Below are 20153 nucleotides of genomic sequence, written 5' to 3'. Positions count from 1 at the left end.
GAGAAACGTTAATACCTCAGGGGACTAAAAAAAGTCAACACAGGGCTCTCGAAATTATTTTCGCAACTTGCCTGATGCAGCTAATTTTTGCAAGGTTGTTTTTTTTTTTTTTTTTTTCTCTCCTTTCGGAACTGACGGTCCCCCGCTAGATATAACCCCCTTCCTGAATAACACCGCGTAAAAGGAACAAAGACTTGCCGTGTGGCCACGCAGGGACTCGGCTCCGCAGCCTGTGCCTGGAGGAGGCCTGCGTGCCCCTGACCCTCCGGAGCAGAGGCGAAGCTGTCGCTTGTAGAAATCTAGGTCTCTTGTATCCCTGTCCATCTACACGCTTATCTCCTCAGGATCTCCTCATTTCTCCTCTCCCTGCTCCCTTCTCTGCTCTTCCACCTCCCTTCCTGCTCCCCAGCCGTACGATCTGCTGACGCTGCAAAGGAATCACTTTGTCACGGTTTTGCTGCGTATTCTGTTGCCCTGAGAAAGAGGGGGACGCCTCTCAAGGAATCAGTGCCTTCGTTTCTTCTGTAGGGGCCAGGGATGGGCTGACGACAGCCAAGCGCCGGTGAGACTCTGCCACGTCGCTGTTTGTCCCAAGAACCTCTGTACAGTTAGAGCCTCCTGCTCCATTTTTGTGCAGAGGGAAGCCTGGGCTCACTGTACTGATTTACACAATGAGAAAAAGACATTCATAAAATGGATACCCCATGAGAATTCTGAAAAAAAATTGGTTTACTCTATTTTATTGCGTAGAACGAAATAAGTCATTACTGTACAATCAAGTGCTGGATTTTATTCTCCAGCATGTGGGAAGCATTACATTAGAGAGCAAAATCTGGCTCTGCTGTCAAACGTGACAGAAACAAGTATTTTATTCCCATTGAATAAAATCCCCATTCTGATCACATCCATTTGTGTGTCAATAACGTTAACCCTAACACTGTTCAGGATGACAGACCTAAAATGTAAAGTTATCTGAAAAGTATCGTGTTTTTAAACAGATTCTTTCACACGGAAAGAAAAAGAGCGCACAAAGCCCTGGAATTGCTCAGAAGAAAGATTAAAAAAAAAATAAATACACTTCTCTATAGTGATTGTATGCAGGTTACGGATGCAAACGTTTTGCCTTGCACTTTGAAAAACGGCAATGACAACGCCCTCGTTTTCCAAGACTATTGTTGTCAGATAATTCACTAAACTTTCAACTTCTAAGAAAAAAGGAGCAGAAGACATAATCAAGAGATTAATCGGTGACTCATGAAATTTAGCATTCCCTCTGGATGCCATTCAGCCCCGAGCGGAGAACTGGCAGGACGGTCGCCAAGAGTCAGGAGAGCCATTCTGCTGCTTCGAGTCCTACACAAGACCTTGCTCCGGTCCTTTGCAAAGACTCAGTTTCGCTCCGTGGACGCTGCTGTGAAGGCAGCAGCTTAGGAAACGCCATGCGAATGGGCTGTGGCTCAACTGGTTCTTCCTTTCAAAAGTTCTACATAGCAAGGCTACCAGGCGCAATTCTTGGGAGAGAAGGCAAAATTATGCTGTAGGAAATCCATCCAGGCTTGCTTCCAGCTGTTCTCACCTGCTGTTTGAGAACTTCAAGTTGGGTTCTCATGTCCTCAAGGCTGTTCCTGTCACCCTTCTCTGCAGGAGTCCCAAGAACCGGTGAGTGCTGCTTTTTCAACGCATCCCGAAGGGCCTGCAGTGTCAAAGAGCAGAATTACTACGCAGAGATTCACCACACCAAAAAAAAAACAAAACCCCAACCCCAACAAAACCCAAACCTTTTAAACTATTAGAACATTTGCTCTCTAAATAAACAGATGAGGTTGAGTCACAGGCTCGTGGGGGATTTCCCTTCACTTGCAGTTACTTCAATTATATACACCGGATATAAACCCGGTAAATAACAGATATACATGACTAGGTCTAAATTTTCAACGTGCCCACTCGACATTCATGAATTTGAGACAGTTTAAATTTAGGGGACCTTGCTTTTGCTTGTAGCTATGACCAACATTTACCTACGGAAATCACAGCTGCAAATCTCATTGACAAACACCGTTTCCCCGTGCAAGTCAGAATTTGGGAAAACAAAGACAGGTGTCTAAACTCAGCTGAGGCCGAAAGCCAGCAAACAAAAATCCCAAGGACATAAAAGCAACATTCAAAGATTGCCTGAAAAACGTGACTTCGGTGAAGGCTGGCTGAAGCATTTTTTTTTTTGCACTAAAGAGTCCAAACTTCTTCAACTGGAACTGCGGCAAACCCTCCGGTCGGGAGGAAGTCATGTAGTCTCTGCAGCTTGTCACTAGAGGGAGTTATGAATACACACGCCGCTCTTACTCTATTTTTCAGTCAAATTCTGCCACAGTTCCTTGCTGATGGCGTTTTATTTCTAACAGTATCACACAACTCTCCCTTGGACTGGAATAATTCTTAAATGACCCTTACCCCTCTCTGTCTATAACCACACACCACACACATATTTTTTTATTTTTTTTTTTTAAGTCTAGCACCAATACTCACCATTCAGTACTTTTCAGCGTCCCTCACGCAAGAGACGGACTCGGCTAACTTCAGCCATTTTAGGAAGCTCAGTTCCCACTAATGGTCCCCAGCTCTCCCTCGCTAGCCACGCTCCATTCACACCATACGGGAAGGGGGGAAGATAATTTGGAGGGGGGAACGGGCAGAGGGGGAAACGCGCCAGCAGGAGAACCCGTATCCCAGGTAACCCGAGGGATTAGGATTAATTATGAAAAGGCCAAGAAGAAAATAAATTAAAAAAAAAAAAAAAAAATTAGCACTTCCCCCAGAGATCACAGAAGAGAAAAGGAAGGCTTTTTATCTGATGAGCTACTGTCCCTAAGAATTGCGCAGAAGAGAAACAGGTATAATAGCGTCAGTTTGTGCGCCACGTCAATACATAAATAAGGCTGAACATAAACACGGGAGGATGAAGATGCAGAGAGCCTACTGATTAATCCTGCTTTTGCCCCCTTTGAGCCACTGCTAATCCCTTTTAGGCTATGACATTGCAGTGCGCTGCACAAATAGAAAAAAAATAATAAATTAATAAAGACAAGTTTCACATTAGTGTTTAGATTGGGCATGGGTGGCCAGCAGCAGCAGAGTCAGCCAAGTCGAACAGCATCGTGGTACGTATGATACATTCCCCGGCTGACTGCAGCCCAGATCCTCTCCCAGGCGCGGGCTTTGTGAAGTGTCCTGCTGAGGACAAAGACAAGCGAAGCGTGCTTTTCTTCTTCCCCCTGCCTACGTGGGATACATCTCGATCTCGCTGACAGTCACAGAATCACGAGACTCATTTGGGCGACTTCCGGAGGTCCAAGCTGCCGCTCAGAGCTGGGACAAGGAAGTCAGGTTGCCCAGGGCCCGTCAATTGAGTATTGAGCACCTCCGAGGAAGGCATTAAGTAATGGGCTCCTTAACCTGATGTCTTTCATAAGTTCTTATCAGGTGGAATACATTACAGCCTATTCGTCTACGTTTAAATAACAATTGAGATGCAGCAAAGTTATGAAATAAGGCCGAAATTTGGCTTGTACTTGAACTATATGGTGAACAAGGAAACAGCCACGTGAAAGCCAATAATCTTAGGATCTAGCACTGCAAACTATTACGGCATTGCGACATCAGTTTCATGCTGCAGACATCGCAGTAGGATCAGATCGGACTCTATATTTTGGGTACTCTCGATAACTGGATCAAAGTTGGATGAAGCCCAAAGTAAAAAGGTCAATGTACTTCAAGTAAAAAGGTTAACTCACTTAGAAACAAGTCGTAGTATCTTCCATAAATTGAGAACTAAACCGTTTAAAATGACTGAGATCAAAAAACCATGCATATTAGCAGGCATAGTTGTATTTTAAAAGACCTAAAGAGCTGGGGCAGCTCAGCTAAGCTCTAGTGAAAATACAACTGGTCTCTGTAGCTGTAAGGGCAGAGCAAGCGGCCCCGAGAGTGATCGTATTTTCACTGGAGGACACTTCTGCTTGGCAGAGATGACAGAAGCAGGTCTGTTCCACACCCCTACCAGAAGAACAAATGAATATCATCTGGCCGGAATAAATTCAGCCCAGTTGAAGCAGAGGAAAGCCTCTAACGAAAGAAGGGTTGCAGTTCCAGAACAGCCTTCCAACAGAAGTACAGTAGAAGGAGGTTAAGTATTTTTAAGAAAAAAGTTGTTTGATTTTAGAGAATTTGTAAGAAGTTCAAGTCACTGAACCTGCCATACCAGGAGACTAGACTTAAAAGGGCACAGAGGGTCCCTTCCAGTCTTAGGTGCATTCACAACAAGAGATTTGAAGGATGGAAATACACAGAAAAAAAATCAGTAAATTACCCATGGGAAAGGGTGTTACATGAAATTGATGTTTTGTTTAAAAGAATGGTCTGTTTACCCATCCGTCCTAGTTCCAACCACGTCCCAAGATAAGACAGCAAAATAAAACATTGAAATAAGTTGTTTTACAAACAAGACCTTGAACGGAAGTTACACTGAGGCTTTGAGCAGGTCCTGCCGATGCCATTTCAAAAAGAGTTAGAGGATCATACGTTCCGTCAGATTTTTTTTAATATGGCAACGCTACTTTTTTGCCTCGACTTTTGCACATCACAGCCCTTTCAGCTTGCGTATCGCTTGAAGTTACACAGCAATGGTTACTGCAGCGCATTTCCTCAGGAAGTGCTTGTGGTTCACCATGAAATACAAAATTGTTAGAAAACACCCACTGCTTTATGTGATCTTTTGATTAAACAAAGTTACATTTGTTAAAAAAGAATAACTCCCATTTAGCTATTTCACGGCAATTTCCTCAACGAGACATACATACACATAATAGTTCCATGCGTGAATATATACATGTATGTGTGTAAAAAAGTAAGACAGGAGCACGTCTTGAGAGGAGAAGCCATTGCTCTCAAACACAGCGTATATGTACAACAACAATTTTTAAGAGGTCCCAGTCAGCGGCTCACTGTTGTTCATACCTGGTTGAGGCGACTTATTTCACACTCGTAGTGTTCTTTCTTCCTCATCATTGAGGCATTCTTCTGCTTCAGGAGCTTGTTCTCTTCCTTCATTTCTCGGAGAGCTTCACTAAGGACCTTTGTTTCTTTCTGGGATGCAAAAATACAGAGAGATGCTGCTGAAATGCAGATGGAACCATTTTTCAAGAACAATTTTCAGAATATCTGCTGTCTGGCAGATGCCTTGCATTTTTGCTGTCCCAAACACAGCTGGGAAGGGAGGCAACAGGAAGGCGGATGGTTAGTAAAACCCAGATACGATAAAGCCTGTTGAAATAGTTTTGACCGCTCACCATATGATGAGACCAAGACAACACACCAGACTAAACCCCTGCTCTCTACAGCCTGCAGTCGCACAGAGGCATGAGAAAGCCAGCAGGCCAAGCAGATTGGTACCGTACAGGTGATCATCCCAAACCCGCATTACTCCTTACATACTCGTAGTGGAAGGCCAGGGCTAAACGCTGGTGGCGTCCCAGCCATTCCCAGTGTCATACAACATTAAAGACAGAACCATATCTCCCTATCGCATAGTCTGAGGGCTTTTTCCACTACACGAGAGACTGAGGCAGGTCTCAGCCTGCTCAAGAATTACACCAAGCTACCAAGCAAGGCTTAAAAATCCACTTTCTTTCACCTCATTGCAGTCGTTGACTTGACCCTTCTTAGTGCATGTGCCTACGCTGTCGCCACCCCAGCAAACTACCAGGTAGGTGTCCCTACTTGCAACAGGATTTACACACTAGTCTTCCGAGATGGGATTATAGGAATTATTAGGACAGATTTGTAAAACATTAAGTTTGATTCTCTTCTCTGATCACTTTCAATGTGGCTATTTTCAATTGACAGCGAAGGGAGCTAAGATCCAAATCAGCCCCCGAAGCAAACGGCACTGTGTAAGCTTCTCTCGCAGGGTAACGCATCCCTCACCCGCTTTTGCCAGACTGCCTTAAACCAAAGCTGTTTAAATATACAAAACAGAACGGCCCATTCTACAAAAAAAAAAAAAAAAAAGAAAAAAGTTCTTCTGCAGCTGCTTTATGTGATTTAAAAAAAAAAAAAAAAAAGAAAAAAAGAGATCCAACAATCACATGCACACGACATCATAGGAATGCTTCTTTTTGCATGCAACAGGCATCTCTCTGTGCAGCCAGCGACCAGGCATTTAAGGTTTGGGCTCATGAGAAGCGCATCACCGTGTGCTCACCGAGCTGCTAAAGAGCACCTTTGAGGAAACTGTTGCTTACGTGCGAGGTGGCTTTCTCTTCCTTTGTTCCAAGTTAGTTGCAACATTTCGTTTTAGCCAAAAACTGGGCAAGATTAGCAGGATGTCTTTGCATTAAGTACAGAAACGCAGCCAGCAGCTAGCTCAAGCTGGTACGTATGTGTATGTTTTAAAATATTAAAGAAAAACAAACCACTAGTATCCATATAGACTTTTAGCTCTGCTCTTCTCTTCATCTTTGCCATCTTCTTTTCCTAGCTTCTAGCACACATCCTCCTTCTTGGAGGCTGACGCCTCTGGGAACAGGGCTATTTTTATAACTAGCGATTTCCAGTTTGTTCAGGTTTTCCAACCATCTGAATTCTTTTGTCTTATTGCGTCTTATTCGACACTGACTCTTAGGTTTTATGGCACCTAGGCTTCCCAGTGACTATGTTGGTCTTTGATTCCTGTCTATAGGTCATGCCTAGAGAGAACAAAAAAAAAAAATAATAAAAAAAAAATCAATTAAGCCTCCAGAACAGTTTTCCTCTGAGGGCCACGGAGGACCTAGGGGACAGCTAAAAGTTCACGACGTTATCGTTCGGTGAGAGCCATCCCTCCAGACGCATTAAAAACAAATTAATAAATAAATAGCTCTGTAAGACAGCAGCAGCACGCAACCTGCGTTGTTTGGTGCTGCTGTTTTTCCTAAATGGCTCAGCCGAACACCCAGGGAACTGCCACTCTGAGTAAAGAAATTTAAAAGGTACCGTCAGGCTGCTGGGACTAGAGAAGCAAGTAGAGAACAAACATCTTATTACTTTGCTCTGAGAATTGTCCCGTACGGCCCAATCCCAGTTCCATGGCTACAGGGGCGTAAGTAGAACATTTAAAAAAAGAAAGGGTTGTTACCTTTCAAGAAAAGAAAAAAAAAAAAAGTATGTACACACCCACACATATATATATATAAAACCAAATGTAGGTATGAAGAATGACAGTTGCTACAGAGAAAAAAAAAAACAAAAACCCTAAACCATAAAGCCCTAAAAACCTAATCTCGGTAGATCTGTCAGCTTGGGCCTCTTCTGCATTTGCTGAACTTGAAAGCAAGACGCCCGCTCACGCGCTTTCAGAGTTGAACATATCCTTATGCATTTTTCTGAATCTTCCCCTGGCGCTGCTGCTTCTTCATCCTGCCCTGTGGGCAGCACAGGATTAACTGGAGCTGGCGCAGCTGCTGACGCGGGCGTCACAATCCGTGTTGCTCATTCAAAAACCCTCTACTTTTAGCAGCTACCTCTGCCAAGGTGCAGATCTCCTGCATTCCTGCATGACATCCAAAAAGTACAGAAATTCAGAGTAAACAGAAGCACTTACTGGCCGAGTATATAATTTGTAAGGAAACTTCTGATCTAAGGCTGAAGTTCCACGCAGGTTAACCTGTCCCCATAAGAGAGTTTTGGATTATATTGTCATTTCGCTCATTATTCGTGTATGTAGTAAAAAAAATTGGAAGAGCGTACTGCTCATCCTTACCTTTTCAAAAAGGTAGCTAGGACTCTTTTTCACACCTATCATATATTAAAGGGCAGCCAGTAAAAACCTTAGTAAGACGAACAGGAAGATGGATTGTCTCGCACAGAATCCACGCTTGGAGCAAATACAGGCAGTGATCCAGCAAGTGCATAACAACACAGTTTGCTTTAAAACCTGTAAACAGTCCTATTGGTTGGAATTCAGGCACGTGCTTAGCTGAGACCGTATCGTAATTGATAAGCAAGTAAGATGAATGTTCTGCTTACGAGAATAAAAGCTAAGGGCTTTGCATTTCTTTTCCAGCAGCGGCTAGCTTAGGTCTTATCTGAGCCTGCAAGCGATGCGATTGCCTGTTGTTTTGGGGTTTGCTTCGTGTTATCAAGCGAATAGAGAAGCCCGACATCAGCCATCGGAGCACCACCCAGAAAATGCTCGCGAGAGGTTTTGAAGCGCGTGCCACCACGAAGCAGAATGAGAACAGGAAGCACCACTCCGCGGTGCTGATAAAACGCTTACATACACAAAGTGTCGTGTATACATCGGGGATATATACATCAGTTGCTCAGGCTGGGGGTTTTACCGCGGTGGGAATTCAGCTTAGGGATCTAACTTCAGAGGCAAATGCCTATGCGAGTGCCTAAGGAGTCCTGCGAGAGGTGCCCGACCGCTCCCAGGGAGGGGTGAACGCTGCTCTAGAGCGGTCAGCCCCGGCACCTTCAGCCCTAACAACTGCGCCGACTCCATCGCTAATATTTACGGGGAGCTGAGATAGCTACCACCACGCGTATAAAAAGCCTGTATTGTCAACACCAAAAAGTGAGCGTCCGGAGCTGAATTCGTTCCTTCAAGTATTTATCGCCAAGCACTTTGTGCGACATCTGCCATGACATTCCCGTTCCATTTGAAATCACTGTACCGTTTCCGTTCACAAAGACATTCACCTTGAACCGAACAGCGAGGAAGGCAATCTCTGCAGTATTCGTATCAACCTGCTCTTTACACCCCCGCGCGCAGTAATGCTGCGCTCTCTGCCGGTTTCTATTGCAACGACTGTCTCTCTAGGTGCAGTTCTAGAACCCGCAGTTCTCTGATCAGACAGAAGATCAGCCACTGCCTCGGGGACAACGTTGAAGAGCGCTCCACACTGCAATCTCATCTCATGGCTGTGCAACGACCCACGCCCTGCCACTCGCAAGATGAGAAAGAGGAAAGGCAAGAGAGCGTTCGGCACTAAGCACAACCCGGGGAACAGCGCGCAGCCTCCTACCGCTTCCTGCAACGGCTTCTCTCTGCCCAGGGCTTGCGACCTCTCGCCTTCGGGATGCTGGCGATGTCTCTCTTCCTCCAGCTCGACGACTCTCCTCTCCGACGCATCCAGTTTCGCTTTCATTTCTGCCAGCTGAAAAGCAAGTGACGGGAGCACGGTGGGCTGACTGGGGACCCTGAAAGGCACAGCACCTCAAAGGCGCCTTCAAACCCTTTTGAGCTCCCAGCACATCAACGCAAAGGAGTGGATCCGGTTGCGCGTACAGTCCCCAGCCACTGACTTCCCCCTCTCCACCTTCAAGCTCCGCTGCTCTGTCTGCAGTGGAGCTCCTTAATGATCCTGGGCAAATTCCCTGTCGGTGTTAACCCAGTTGGGTCTTGCACCGCTTTGCTGCCAAAGGACAGCTACCATAGGTCTGTTCCTCCAAATGAATTTTCCATTTTAATGTGGGTTTTTTTGTTTGTTTTTTGTTTTTTTTCCTCCCTTTTTGCAATTTGGACTCCTGCAGCGCTGCGCAAACAAACGATCTAGCCAGAGGCATAAAAGGGTCCCGTATTAAATGAGGAAGAGCCATTTAAAATTCCTCTTCTCTTTGGGGAAGAAAAAAGAAAAAAAAAAAAAAATCAATCAAATAAATGATCCACTCTCCGTAAAGCTTAGTGGAAAACACGAGAGAGAAAATTTTCCTGATAAGCACGTGAGGCCATTCTGCAAAATTCCTTTTCGTAGAAGGAAACAGGAGGTGAGACGTGTCAGAACCAACGCGGTTTTTGGAACACCAGGCAAAACCGTAAGCAGCCACCTTCACTAGGCAAAGGGAAACAAAGATGCCACGCAGCGGCAAGCAGGAATGAACGCCACGCCAGCGTCAGCTTGACAATTACGGGAATAAAGAGGATTCATTTACAATTTATTTTTTTAATGAAAAGCTTTTGTACGGAACACTTTCTCAAAAGCAAAAAAGTCTCTCTGCTTACAGAAAACAGCCGTCGTGGAGGAATTAATCTGAGAGCTCCCTCATTACAGGGGGCCCCAGTGAGCTCCCAGGCTTCACGAGCCAGCCACAAGAGATGGGACGAGACCCAACGGCTACGGGATGATGCAGATCAGTGGCTGGGCACACCAGGTACCGCAGGCTAATTTTGCACTGAATTCTGCTCTGAAACGTGGGCAATTTTTATTTTTTTTTTACCTCGTGGAGGGCATGAAGATCGCTGCTGTTATGTCCACCCCGGTTCCTACTATTTTAGAAACGCCCTGCTATTTTGTCCTACTGAAGGTTGTACACACATTAGCTCCACTTTTCTGCGATGAAGCTTTTTTTAATTTGTGAGCTAAAGACAAAGTAAACACGATGCCTTTCCCCCCTAAGATGTTTATTATGGCCATGGCTGGTTGGCATTTAAGCACAGACTTCACTATCTGCAGTTGGCATACATATTCCAATAGAAGTAGTCAACATTGTTACCTGTTTTTCGTAAAGCTGTTTCATACGTCTAAATTGATGATCCCATTGCTTGTTCACCTCCAGAAGCTGTAATTATCAGGAAATCACAGTAAATAACCCTTATTTCAACATTGTCAATAAATAAGAAATAGACTTGGCATTCTAATCCTCCAGCTACGAGCGTTCGCAACCTCCTCGTTCATCCAGCCAGTTCATTTCAGAGAAAGCAAGTTTAAGGTTTGGCAAGTTACGGCCCACCTGCCAGTGCTTTGGTATTTCAGTTAAAGGACTGGAATGTTCAGGAAGTAACAGTCAAATACACAAGAAGCAGCTACAGGTGAATCCTTTCCAACACTGTACAAATCCCCAAGACAGAACTGCTAAACGGCCAAGGACTTTCTTGTTAGTTTGCTTTAAGTTCCATAAACATAATTCCAATTAGAAGGTCCCTGACTTCAGACAAACGAATTGAAGACTCCTACTGACTGCCATCACTACTGGGTGCAAACCCCGCTTGGCTTTTCTCAGCACCACTAATCCAAGCAAGGGTACGCATGCAAGATGGGAAGGCTGGCCAACACCACGCGTGTAAGTGGTAGGAGAGGAGTCAGCATGTGTGCATTTCTGCTGGAGAAAGCCAAATATACGTCCCTCTGAAGCATTTTGCTTTGTGGGATACAGGGCCACTCTTTAGGATGTTCAGCAAAAGAACAGCTTCCAGTTTGCTCCTACCCGCGACCAGGACACCACTGGCTACTACTCGCAGTGGTTCCTTGGCCTTTACAGTAGTCCTCATTTTAAAAAAAATCTGCCTTTTGTACTGTATAAATCTCTGCTCTTCTAGATTCATAGCCACGTTACAATAAGTCATCATTTGTTTTCAGGAACAGTTCTCCAAATAGAGCTCTCCCTTGCTTGGTAGAGAGAAGTAGGACGATAGGAACTAATTGAAACATAATTTTAAGCACTTGCACACTTGGGCTGTGAAGAAATGTCTCCACACAGAAATCACAGACACACAACGTCCCCACATAGAAATTGTCTCACAAGAGCACAGGATGAGATTCCCACAGGAAAAACGTAGGCCTTGCTGGGCTGAGGGGGGTAAAACCAACTGCAGCATAAACAGCGTAACAGTGATGACACGTTCAGTGATTCCTGCCCTGGGCATATTAGTGATATTGTAATGTCTGTCTCGGAGGTCATAGCTGTAAAGGTTAAGGGTAAATTAAGATTACCTGGCGTCTCTGTCTTTCCAGTGACACGATCTGTTGTTCCAGAGAATTGCCTGCCATAGTGTTCTTTTTGGTCAGTAATACGTGCCTTGACTGGAGAAAAGAAATGTTCAAAAAGGAATGCTTTCAGCATCCTCTCTTCGAGTCAAGATTATCATACAAAGCTCCCATCCACCACGCCACGTGCACGTAAAGAAACCGAAACAGCAACATTTTCTTACATTGCATTTGTATTTCAGTACCTTTACACCTGCTGACAGCAGACTCTGAAACACACATCTGCTTTAACCCTGCTTAGCCTGTGTTTTAATTGAAGCATTATGCAAACGGACACTGAAATAAATAAAGTAAGATCTATTTGTACCATCTGAGACACAGAAGACAAAACAGGATTTCAATTATCTTACAGATGGTAGTACAAACAAGTAGTACAAGCCACAAGAGTTGAGCATAAGTTGAAGTGGGCGTAAGTAATTCCCTTCATTTACAAGAACTAGAACAATTAGTAGCGTTGCCTGTGGTAAGTGCTTGCAGGCCCAAGGCAATAAACTTGAGCACAATGGGTTCAAAACAAGCAATACAGAAAATGAATAGGCAATTTGGAGTAATTAGGAAAACAGTCTGCAATTATTCCTTTAAAAAAAAAAAAGTGTGGTGTTTTGTCTATGCAGGACAGCAGCGACTAAATCCTCATTTTTATAATGGCAATATCATAGATCATAATTTCCAAGAAGTTTCTATGGAGCGTCATGAAAACAAACATGTGATCTATTAGACATATATAGATATACCTACGCATCAAGAAAACTGTACCGGAAAAAAGATACATGCTCGTAAAAATAAACCATAATATGTTCAGATACCTGGTCAGGGTTTTTTTTTTTCCACCTAAATTCTCAACCGATATATGAGAAACTAGAATAAAACTGTGAGCACTTCTGAAGTCTTAAATCCCCTGAAATAATATTTTTTTTTTTTTTCAGCTAGAGAATTTAATGCCAAATGCCAATGAAGAAGGTCAAAGTACAGTTTTGTTGTGTCTTTCCACGGGCAAAAATCCTGACCACGTATTTGCCCCGTGGCCAGTCCTGCTGAGCTCGAACGTGGAACACTTGACTTCCATGCCAGAAAACACTTAATCCCTCCTCCTGTAGAAGTTCATCGACATGTTTAACGTAAAGTATCTGAAGCAATTACCTGGAATTCAACGGAGTTATTCATGCATTGAATTGTTTTTGGAGTCTGGGCCTTAGGCATGCATTTAAGAGCATATTTATAGAGTCCTATCAAAGTGAATAGGACAAGTCACAAATCTAACCACTATATATACACTTGGCACCGACTGGCCCAAATGCTGCTCGCAGAAGTTGTTGGGTAACTGAAATGAACCACTTTCTACCCTTTGTACAACAAATTAAATTGACAAGATGCTTTTTGGGGAAAAAAAACCCAAACCAACAACAAAACACTAGGGAAGGTTTTCTTTCTAAGAATGCCGTATCCAAAAATACTTCTAACGCTTCCTTCTACTCCTAAACAGCGTAAATCATTCAGCCCAATCTACTGGAACACCAAAATGAACTCATAATTGCCGATCTACAAAGTGACACGCACGGTCCCCGCCCCAGCTCAAGCCATTCCTGTTAATCAGAGAGCGCTTCGGAGGAGGGCCAGAACAGTCACTTACTTCTAGCGGGTCTGCTGGGGCTTCCACGTCACTCACACCTGCCCACATGCATCCAAGGTGGCCTTGAGCATTTGTTTCACTACGGGTCTTTGGAAGAAGAAGAGCAACGAAACAGATATTTTACAGTGGGTAAAGGAGCAGGAGAATCGTATTAAGACCCAGAAGGTCTGTGAGTGCTGCCTGTGGAAGTGGCTGAGGTTCAAAAATAAAGGGCGGAATTCTGATTTTTAACCTTTTCCTCCTTCCTGGCTGGGGCTTCCCAGAAGGGTTGAAGCACACTGCCTATGACTAATATGCCGGGCAAGGCGGCACTCTGCTTAGCGTGCATGTAAATCGCAATCGACTGGCCCCAAGAGAGGAAGTTGCATGTGTAAGGGAAGGAAGGTTATGTTTTTTCAGTAAATAAGAGGACAGGGTTTTCTATCCCTGCTCCCAATTGTAACAAGGGACTTACGTAAGTACAACAAGTATTCAGTGACACTACGACAGCGTGAACTATCACGATCGAAAAATTAGCGAGTCATGCTTACGAAGGAGTAATAGCTGTTAACAGCTACGGGGAAGAGCGCACCTACACGAACCCCACGGCGTTTAGGGGAAAACCGTAACGGGAAAACTGATTTACTTTCCCCGAAGAAAAGCTACACAAAGTTGAAGAATGACAGGTGGTGCTATTCTTCTCCAAAGGGCGGCGTATTTGCAGTTCTAGTACTCACCTTACGTAAGCATGGATCTAGCTTCAAGCTACTCAAGTTTTCACTTGAGTACTCAATGGACCCAATACTTCAAACTTGCGTCTTAGTTTTGAGTTTGGAAAAAGAGGTTAACCTTACCGAGCCAAAGTCACAGGAAAGACTAGCAAGGAAAAAGCTTCCACAGACTTCACACACGAAGCCAGGACAAAGTATTGTCATCTTCAGTCTTGGAATTCGGAATAATGATGGATTTGAGAAGGAAGCATGAAAGAAAAAATCGTTTTCCTTATTGTGGAAAGATCCCTGGATCTGAGGCATTTTCAGCGGGGGCAGAGGTTGCTTATTTCCTTTTCAAAGAAGGGAATGAATGAAAGCTAGCCTGTCAAATTTGACATAAAATAATATAACTCCGTGGGAGTTCATTCGATTTCCAAAAAAAGGATTTAGACAAAGTAAAGTAATCCCGGGAAATGCTGTAACTTAACAGCCACGTTCCAGATCTCTCATTCATAACGTGTGACTAAGCAACTCCTCTTTTGCAAGACACAAACCACAATTTGGAAGAAAGCTCCTGCTTTATAATATTTGCATATGAAATATATCCTCCCTACCCTGTAGTTCTTTTTATTTTTTCCTGGTTTGTTGAGCGGCTGGAAAACTCGTGGGGTATAGAGAGAGAAATTAAAACCTAAATGTTATTTTAATAAAGACATTTTACATTATACATCGGAGTCATCCAACCCATTAGAAAATTAAAGAATTTCATCTTGTACCTATACCAAAACCAGTCTTTGAGCAAACCAAGGCTTACACCTAATGACTTCAAAGCTCTTTGTGGAAGCAGGCAATAACCCTATTATACACACAGGGAAACAGGCCAACTGAATGCTAGAGGTCGCCCAGAGGTTAGCGCCACATCAGAGAACGATGATGTCGCCTTTCACCCACGGTCTCTCCGTCTGCCTGGCACAGCCACATCTGCAGCATCCACTAGCAGGCTGTCGCTGCGTAACCATGTGTCCTGACTCTACCGAAGTTTGGGCGCACAAAGAGTCAAGAGTCAGCTGCTGAAGGAGAGGGTACTGTCACTAGACACAAAACGGCACAAACGGCAATTATTTATTGCCTTCTCACAACGTCCCGCCACCTTGCGCTGGCCTGGTACTGTCCTATAGATTTTTATCCGCCTGCAGAAGAGGAGGCACCCTTTTAGCTCTTCCTTTTCAGGGTTATTTATATTTTCAGGGTTATTTTCAGGGTTTTTATACAAAATGTGACGGACTAGAAATGAGATGAAGTACTTTGCAGTGCCTAGCTAGGCAAGCTTAGCACTCGTACAGCCAACGCTGATGCCCCTTCGCACCATGCCTAAAGCCAATTGCCTTTTAAGAGATTTGATAGGAAATACGTCTCGAGGGTAACAACATGCGGCTCAGCTGGGCCAGCAGCTCGGTGGAAGACGGGTTCCTTGCTCCTTCCCTCGCAAGCGCCTTTCTGTACTGATTGCCACGTAAGAACAGCACGGGGTATTGGAAAAAAGAGCATGTCTGAAATCTATACGAACAGAGAAAACGTCAACGAGTAGGGAACAAAAGCTCAAGTTCTTCAGAGGCGGTGGCGCTCTTCCAGCAAAAACTGGGAGGGGTTGAAGCAGAATTGTTGCCTCTCTCTGTGAGAACAGTTAATAGCACTGAAAAGAAAGACAAGGAGATGACAACATTCATTTTCTTTGGTATTGTGGAGATAAAGACAGCACACTTGTTTATCACTCTACTGCCACACAACGAAAAGCCGCTTAGTTGTGCAGCAGCACTTCAGAAGCCTGAGATATATAAAAATCCTTGAAAGGAGGACTCTTTTTTTTTTTTTTTTCCAACGATCAGACTTCAGAAGTCAAAAAGAGAAAACTATTTTTAAGGCATTTATACTTGATTTGAAGCTATTGAATCAAATACGCAGTTTTAAATTGCCAGGAGAATTGCAGTTTAAGGCCAGACTGTAAATGCAGCCGCAAACCTAAAAAACTGTTTACAGATCCAAGCAGACGTTCAAAAGGCTGCTAAAATTTTCAAGCCTGCAAAACGTAACCAGACCAACTAAAGATTTTGGAGGAAAATTCGTCCCCGTGCTACGCAGCCACAGGGAACTCCACAGGAAGCAAAAATGACAGCTGAAGAGGGCAGCTACGAAGCGGGAACAGGTCTGCACAAAAAGCCAGGCAAGTAAACTTTGAAGAAAACTCAGACTTAGCAGCGTTGTCCAAAGGCAAGGCCGCGTATGTTTGCTAGGTGGTGTCACTCTCTTGCCACAGACAACTAAAAAAAAAAAAATATCAGATTTTACCGTGGTGTGCCGCTAACGTGCAACATCAAGACTTGCTAAACGTGATGTAACGGCAGTGACAAACCGGTCAGCAAGTTTTATAAATCCCTATCTAATTGCTTGCATGAGCATTAATTTCCCATATTATTTAATCTCTTCCTCTTTAAATGAGCAAGTCAGTCTGTGTCATGGCATTTACCGGTTACACTGAACAAAAAAAAAAAAAAGCTCATGAGAAAACACGACTGCAGGGAACAGTCTCCGAGGGGAGAAATACACACTTGGCAACCTCTTACAGTATAACTGCCTCTGATTTCTCCATAAACACGTGTAAAACCACATCATAGTCTGCGGCGGACAAAGCTGCGTTACTGTTTATAGCCTCCCTAAAATACACAGACATACAGGCCTTCACCTAGCTGGGGTCCACCTCACGTTCTAGAGCAAGAGCGTTAGTAACTTACGTTCTCTTTTCATCCATTTCTAAGCCCTTACTTCTACTTCCACTCTCTCTCCAGGAAGTTACTTCCTTCGCACGTTCCTTCTACCCATCCCAAACGAGGAAACAAAACGCCATTACCGCTGCTGCTGGGCTGCGACCTGTAACTGTAGCGTCAGCCACCGCTAAACGTAAACAAACTTTTCTTTACATTTAAGCATCGTTCAGGTAAACGTGGAAAACAAAGGAGAGAAACAGAGTAGAGTCTGCTCTCTGGAAGAGCAAGCGAAGTTCGGTAGCTTAAGAAAATGAAATTAATACAACAAGAGTGATCGTTTTCTGTCTTTGGCGAGCTGATCAGATCTGGCTCCTCCCAGAAGGATGGTTGATAATTTCTTTTCTCTGTGTATTATAAAAATGCTTCCTTAACGTCCACATGAGCCCTTGGCTTTCGCTGCTCTCTCTTTTACAGTGACTGATCCAAACGTGATTAAATGTATGAAGAAAATGTTATAGCGAGCAGGTTTGCCTAATAGTCTGAAGCCTTCTGTTAACGTCTGTGAGTTTTCATTTAAGACATTTAAATTCTCTTAATCAGCACGAATTCTTAGCAAGACTCAACTTTCTCCCACTCTTCACACTCCTTTTTTCCTCTCCGTTCATACTCACATACTAAGCCTACGAAGAAACATCCTCGCCATTTATGATTTTTGTCCACGCTAGAGGCAGCGGCGACAGAAGAGGATTGGCCATGTGTTTTTCAGAACTCATCAGGCAAGCTCTGATCGTTACGACAGGTGGTACCAGAGTTCTCTTTCATTTTTGTTCACAGCTGTCTTGGGGCCAAGTGGGAAACACATCCTTTCTTTTACGGCCATCAATTTAAGCACACTCAGGGAGAATTAAGAAAAAAAAAAAGAAAAGTTTCAGGTACTTCGGAGCATGGCTGCCAGGAACGCCTGGCAGGGAGCTGGGAGCCAGAAGCTCCTGTTGAGAGACTGCTGTGAGGAGCAGGAAGAAGCGTGTCGGCTACGAGGTGTGGAAAAAGCTTCCCGGGAAGCAAATGGGACCGAGCAGGGATTGCTGCCCATCAGAAATGCACCAAGTTAACTCCCAGGCGGCAGCACACAACCCCAGCCGCGAAGGCAAAGTGGACTGAACCGCTTAGAAGCCTTTTATTAATTTCTATTCTATTTCTATGATATTCTGTCATTAGTAGTAGCTTCGAGGTTGTGTGTGGGGGGGTAGTCTCCCTGTTTAAAAATTCAGAATTATTTTAGTTTGTATTCTAGGAAGACCTGACCTTTCTGAGCGTAAAAGCCTTTTAGTCATCTTCGGGACGCTTGCAATGGGAGCAAAATCAAAGCCTCGGAGCTGTGGCCAACACTGAACTCTCTCACAAGCATCAGCATCACAAGAAGATAAAAGTTCTCATTTTCAGCGTGCTGGATCTTTATTCTGGGAAAGGCTCCTGTTAAAGGACTACAAAATAGGCACTCACAAATTAAGATAACGAAAGCCACTCAACACTTCCGAAAACTCTGTCTGTTCAGTAACTGCAGCGAAACCAAGAACCATTAAAAGGCTTGATTCAAGAAAAAGTGAATCTTTCCTTGATGACGACAAAACAGGCTAGATATACTCGGGGAAAAAAAAAAACAAAAAACAACCAAACAAACCAAAAAAACCCAACCAACGCAGAAGAATCTACCTCTTCCTGTCTAAACCTGGTCCGTGCGCTTCACCCAGAGACGCGTGCTAGAAAGGGATTTTCCCTCAAGTCTGCATGTCAGCATCAACCTTTTGTGCTTGCTCCGACAGAAAAATACGTGCGGATGTAAATTTGTGCCTTAATATGGGGGAAGCACATAAAATTAGAGCAAGACGTAGAAAGCTACTTATTTTGGTTGCTATTCCTCCCTTCCTATTTGACAGCTTTATCCGCCCTCACTGCCTCCAAAACACACCCTTCTTGGGTGTAAAATCTTGATGAGGCCCTAAACGTCCTGCAAACACTCTGCACGAGTACTTTTTAGTAATATTTGTATTTTGATGCGTAATATTTAGTCTAGCTTATGCCAGTTGAACGTCATCAGCTTTATACTTAAATTTGAAACGAGAAAATGCTTTTCTGCGTGATAAGAAACGCCTGTCTTTGATTTCTTATATTAAAATAGCAGATTTCTTGATCCTTTTGGCCTCGATTTCCCCCCCTCTGTAGAAAATAGAACAAGGGTCCCTTTCCTTCCCGAGGCACGTCTCGAGGACAGGCGTTGTCACAGATGCTGGCCTCTGCAGGACTGGAGCTCACAATCCTTCTCAATTACATAAAGTCCTGCTCCACATCGCAGCAGTAAGCGATGTTACAGAAGACGGGGGAACAGATCCGTAGATGTGCATTCGAAATTATCAGTTGTTCTAATCAGTAAAACGTTTAAGAGGGGAAGCATCGTATGTTTGCCTTTTTCGGTCAATGGCTCTAGCAAAAGCGAACATAAACTGAGAAGAGCTTAAATCAGTGTTAAAATGACGACTCCACACAAACGTCTCGCCTCTCATTTCAGCTTAACACTTAAAAACCCCCAGATGGTTCGCTCACCTAGACAAGCTACGTAGAGGGACGCAGGCACTCACACCCCTTAGATTAGACCAATAAACCGTAGGTGGGTGGCAGGGACTCAAGTACACCAACGGGCTCTAATTGCTGTGACCTGCCCGTAAGGATGTTTCTCTAATCTCCTGGCTCTTTCCCCTCTCCCGGCACGGGGAACACAGCATCGTGACAAGCTGCAATTAAACTACTACGGATAAAAGAATCATAGGACGAAGGACGCGCTCAGGATTAGTCCATTCTGCAGACCCGCGTTTGCTCTCTCTCAAATATTTGCCTGTAAAACCACGATAATATTATATGTCTTTCTGGAATCAAAATCCTCGTGAAAAAGGGCATTTGTTTACAGACGTTTCCAGATAACCGTCTCGAAAGTGATTTAAGCTCAGACGGAAATGCCATTTTGCAGTGTGCAATTTACATTCGTCACTCCAGAAAAAAAAAAGTTACAGAATAAAAATGACTTGCTGGCTCTGCCAAAGAACTTCCTAGTGAATGACCAACACTATAGGGAAGGGTACACTTTTGTTTCATTATTCAGTTTTTCCCAATTCCTAAATACAGAATTTTATCCTCTTTCCAAGTCTAAATCAGCATTCAATTTCATGAACTGGCATTTTATGGGTTTTTTTTTTAATACTATTTTATAACCTTTGTA

General features: G+C 43.9%; 1 protein-coding gene across 4 annotated transcripts in view; it reads right to left on the bottom strand.

Annotated features, from left to right (window-relative positions):
* Positions 1-20153, bottom strand: part of TNIP3 (TNFAIP3 interacting protein 3) — a 68889-nt gene that overhangs the window by 14963 nt on the left and 33773 nt on the right. For 3 of the 4 annotated variants that reach the window (XM_074588435.1, XM_074588436.1, XM_074588437.1), the window contains exons 5-10: positions 13429-13515; positions 11745-11834; positions 10528-10593; positions 9060-9191; positions 5011-5139; positions 1577-1693 (exon numbers count right to left, since the gene is read on the bottom strand). In XM_074588435.1, the coding sequence (XP_074444536.1) occupies positions 1577-1693; positions 5011-5139; positions 9060-9191; positions 10528-10593; positions 11745-11834; positions 13429-13515 (621 nt within the window). The remainder of the gene's footprint in view (positions 1-1576; positions 1694-5010; positions 5140-9059; positions 9192-10527; positions 10594-11744; positions 11835-13428; positions 13516-20153) is intronic. The other variant, XM_074588438.1, reaches the window with a different exon arrangement.

Source organism: Larus michahellis, chromosome 5 (genome assembly GCF_964199755.1).
Source record: "Larus michahellis chromosome 5, bLarMic1.1, whole genome shotgun sequence".
Classification (NCBI taxonomy): domain Eukaryota; kingdom Metazoa; phylum Chordata; class Aves; order Charadriiformes; family Laridae; genus Larus; species Larus michahellis.
Note: the sequence above shows the minus strand (reverse complement) of the source record. Positions and strands in the feature narration are given on the sequence as shown.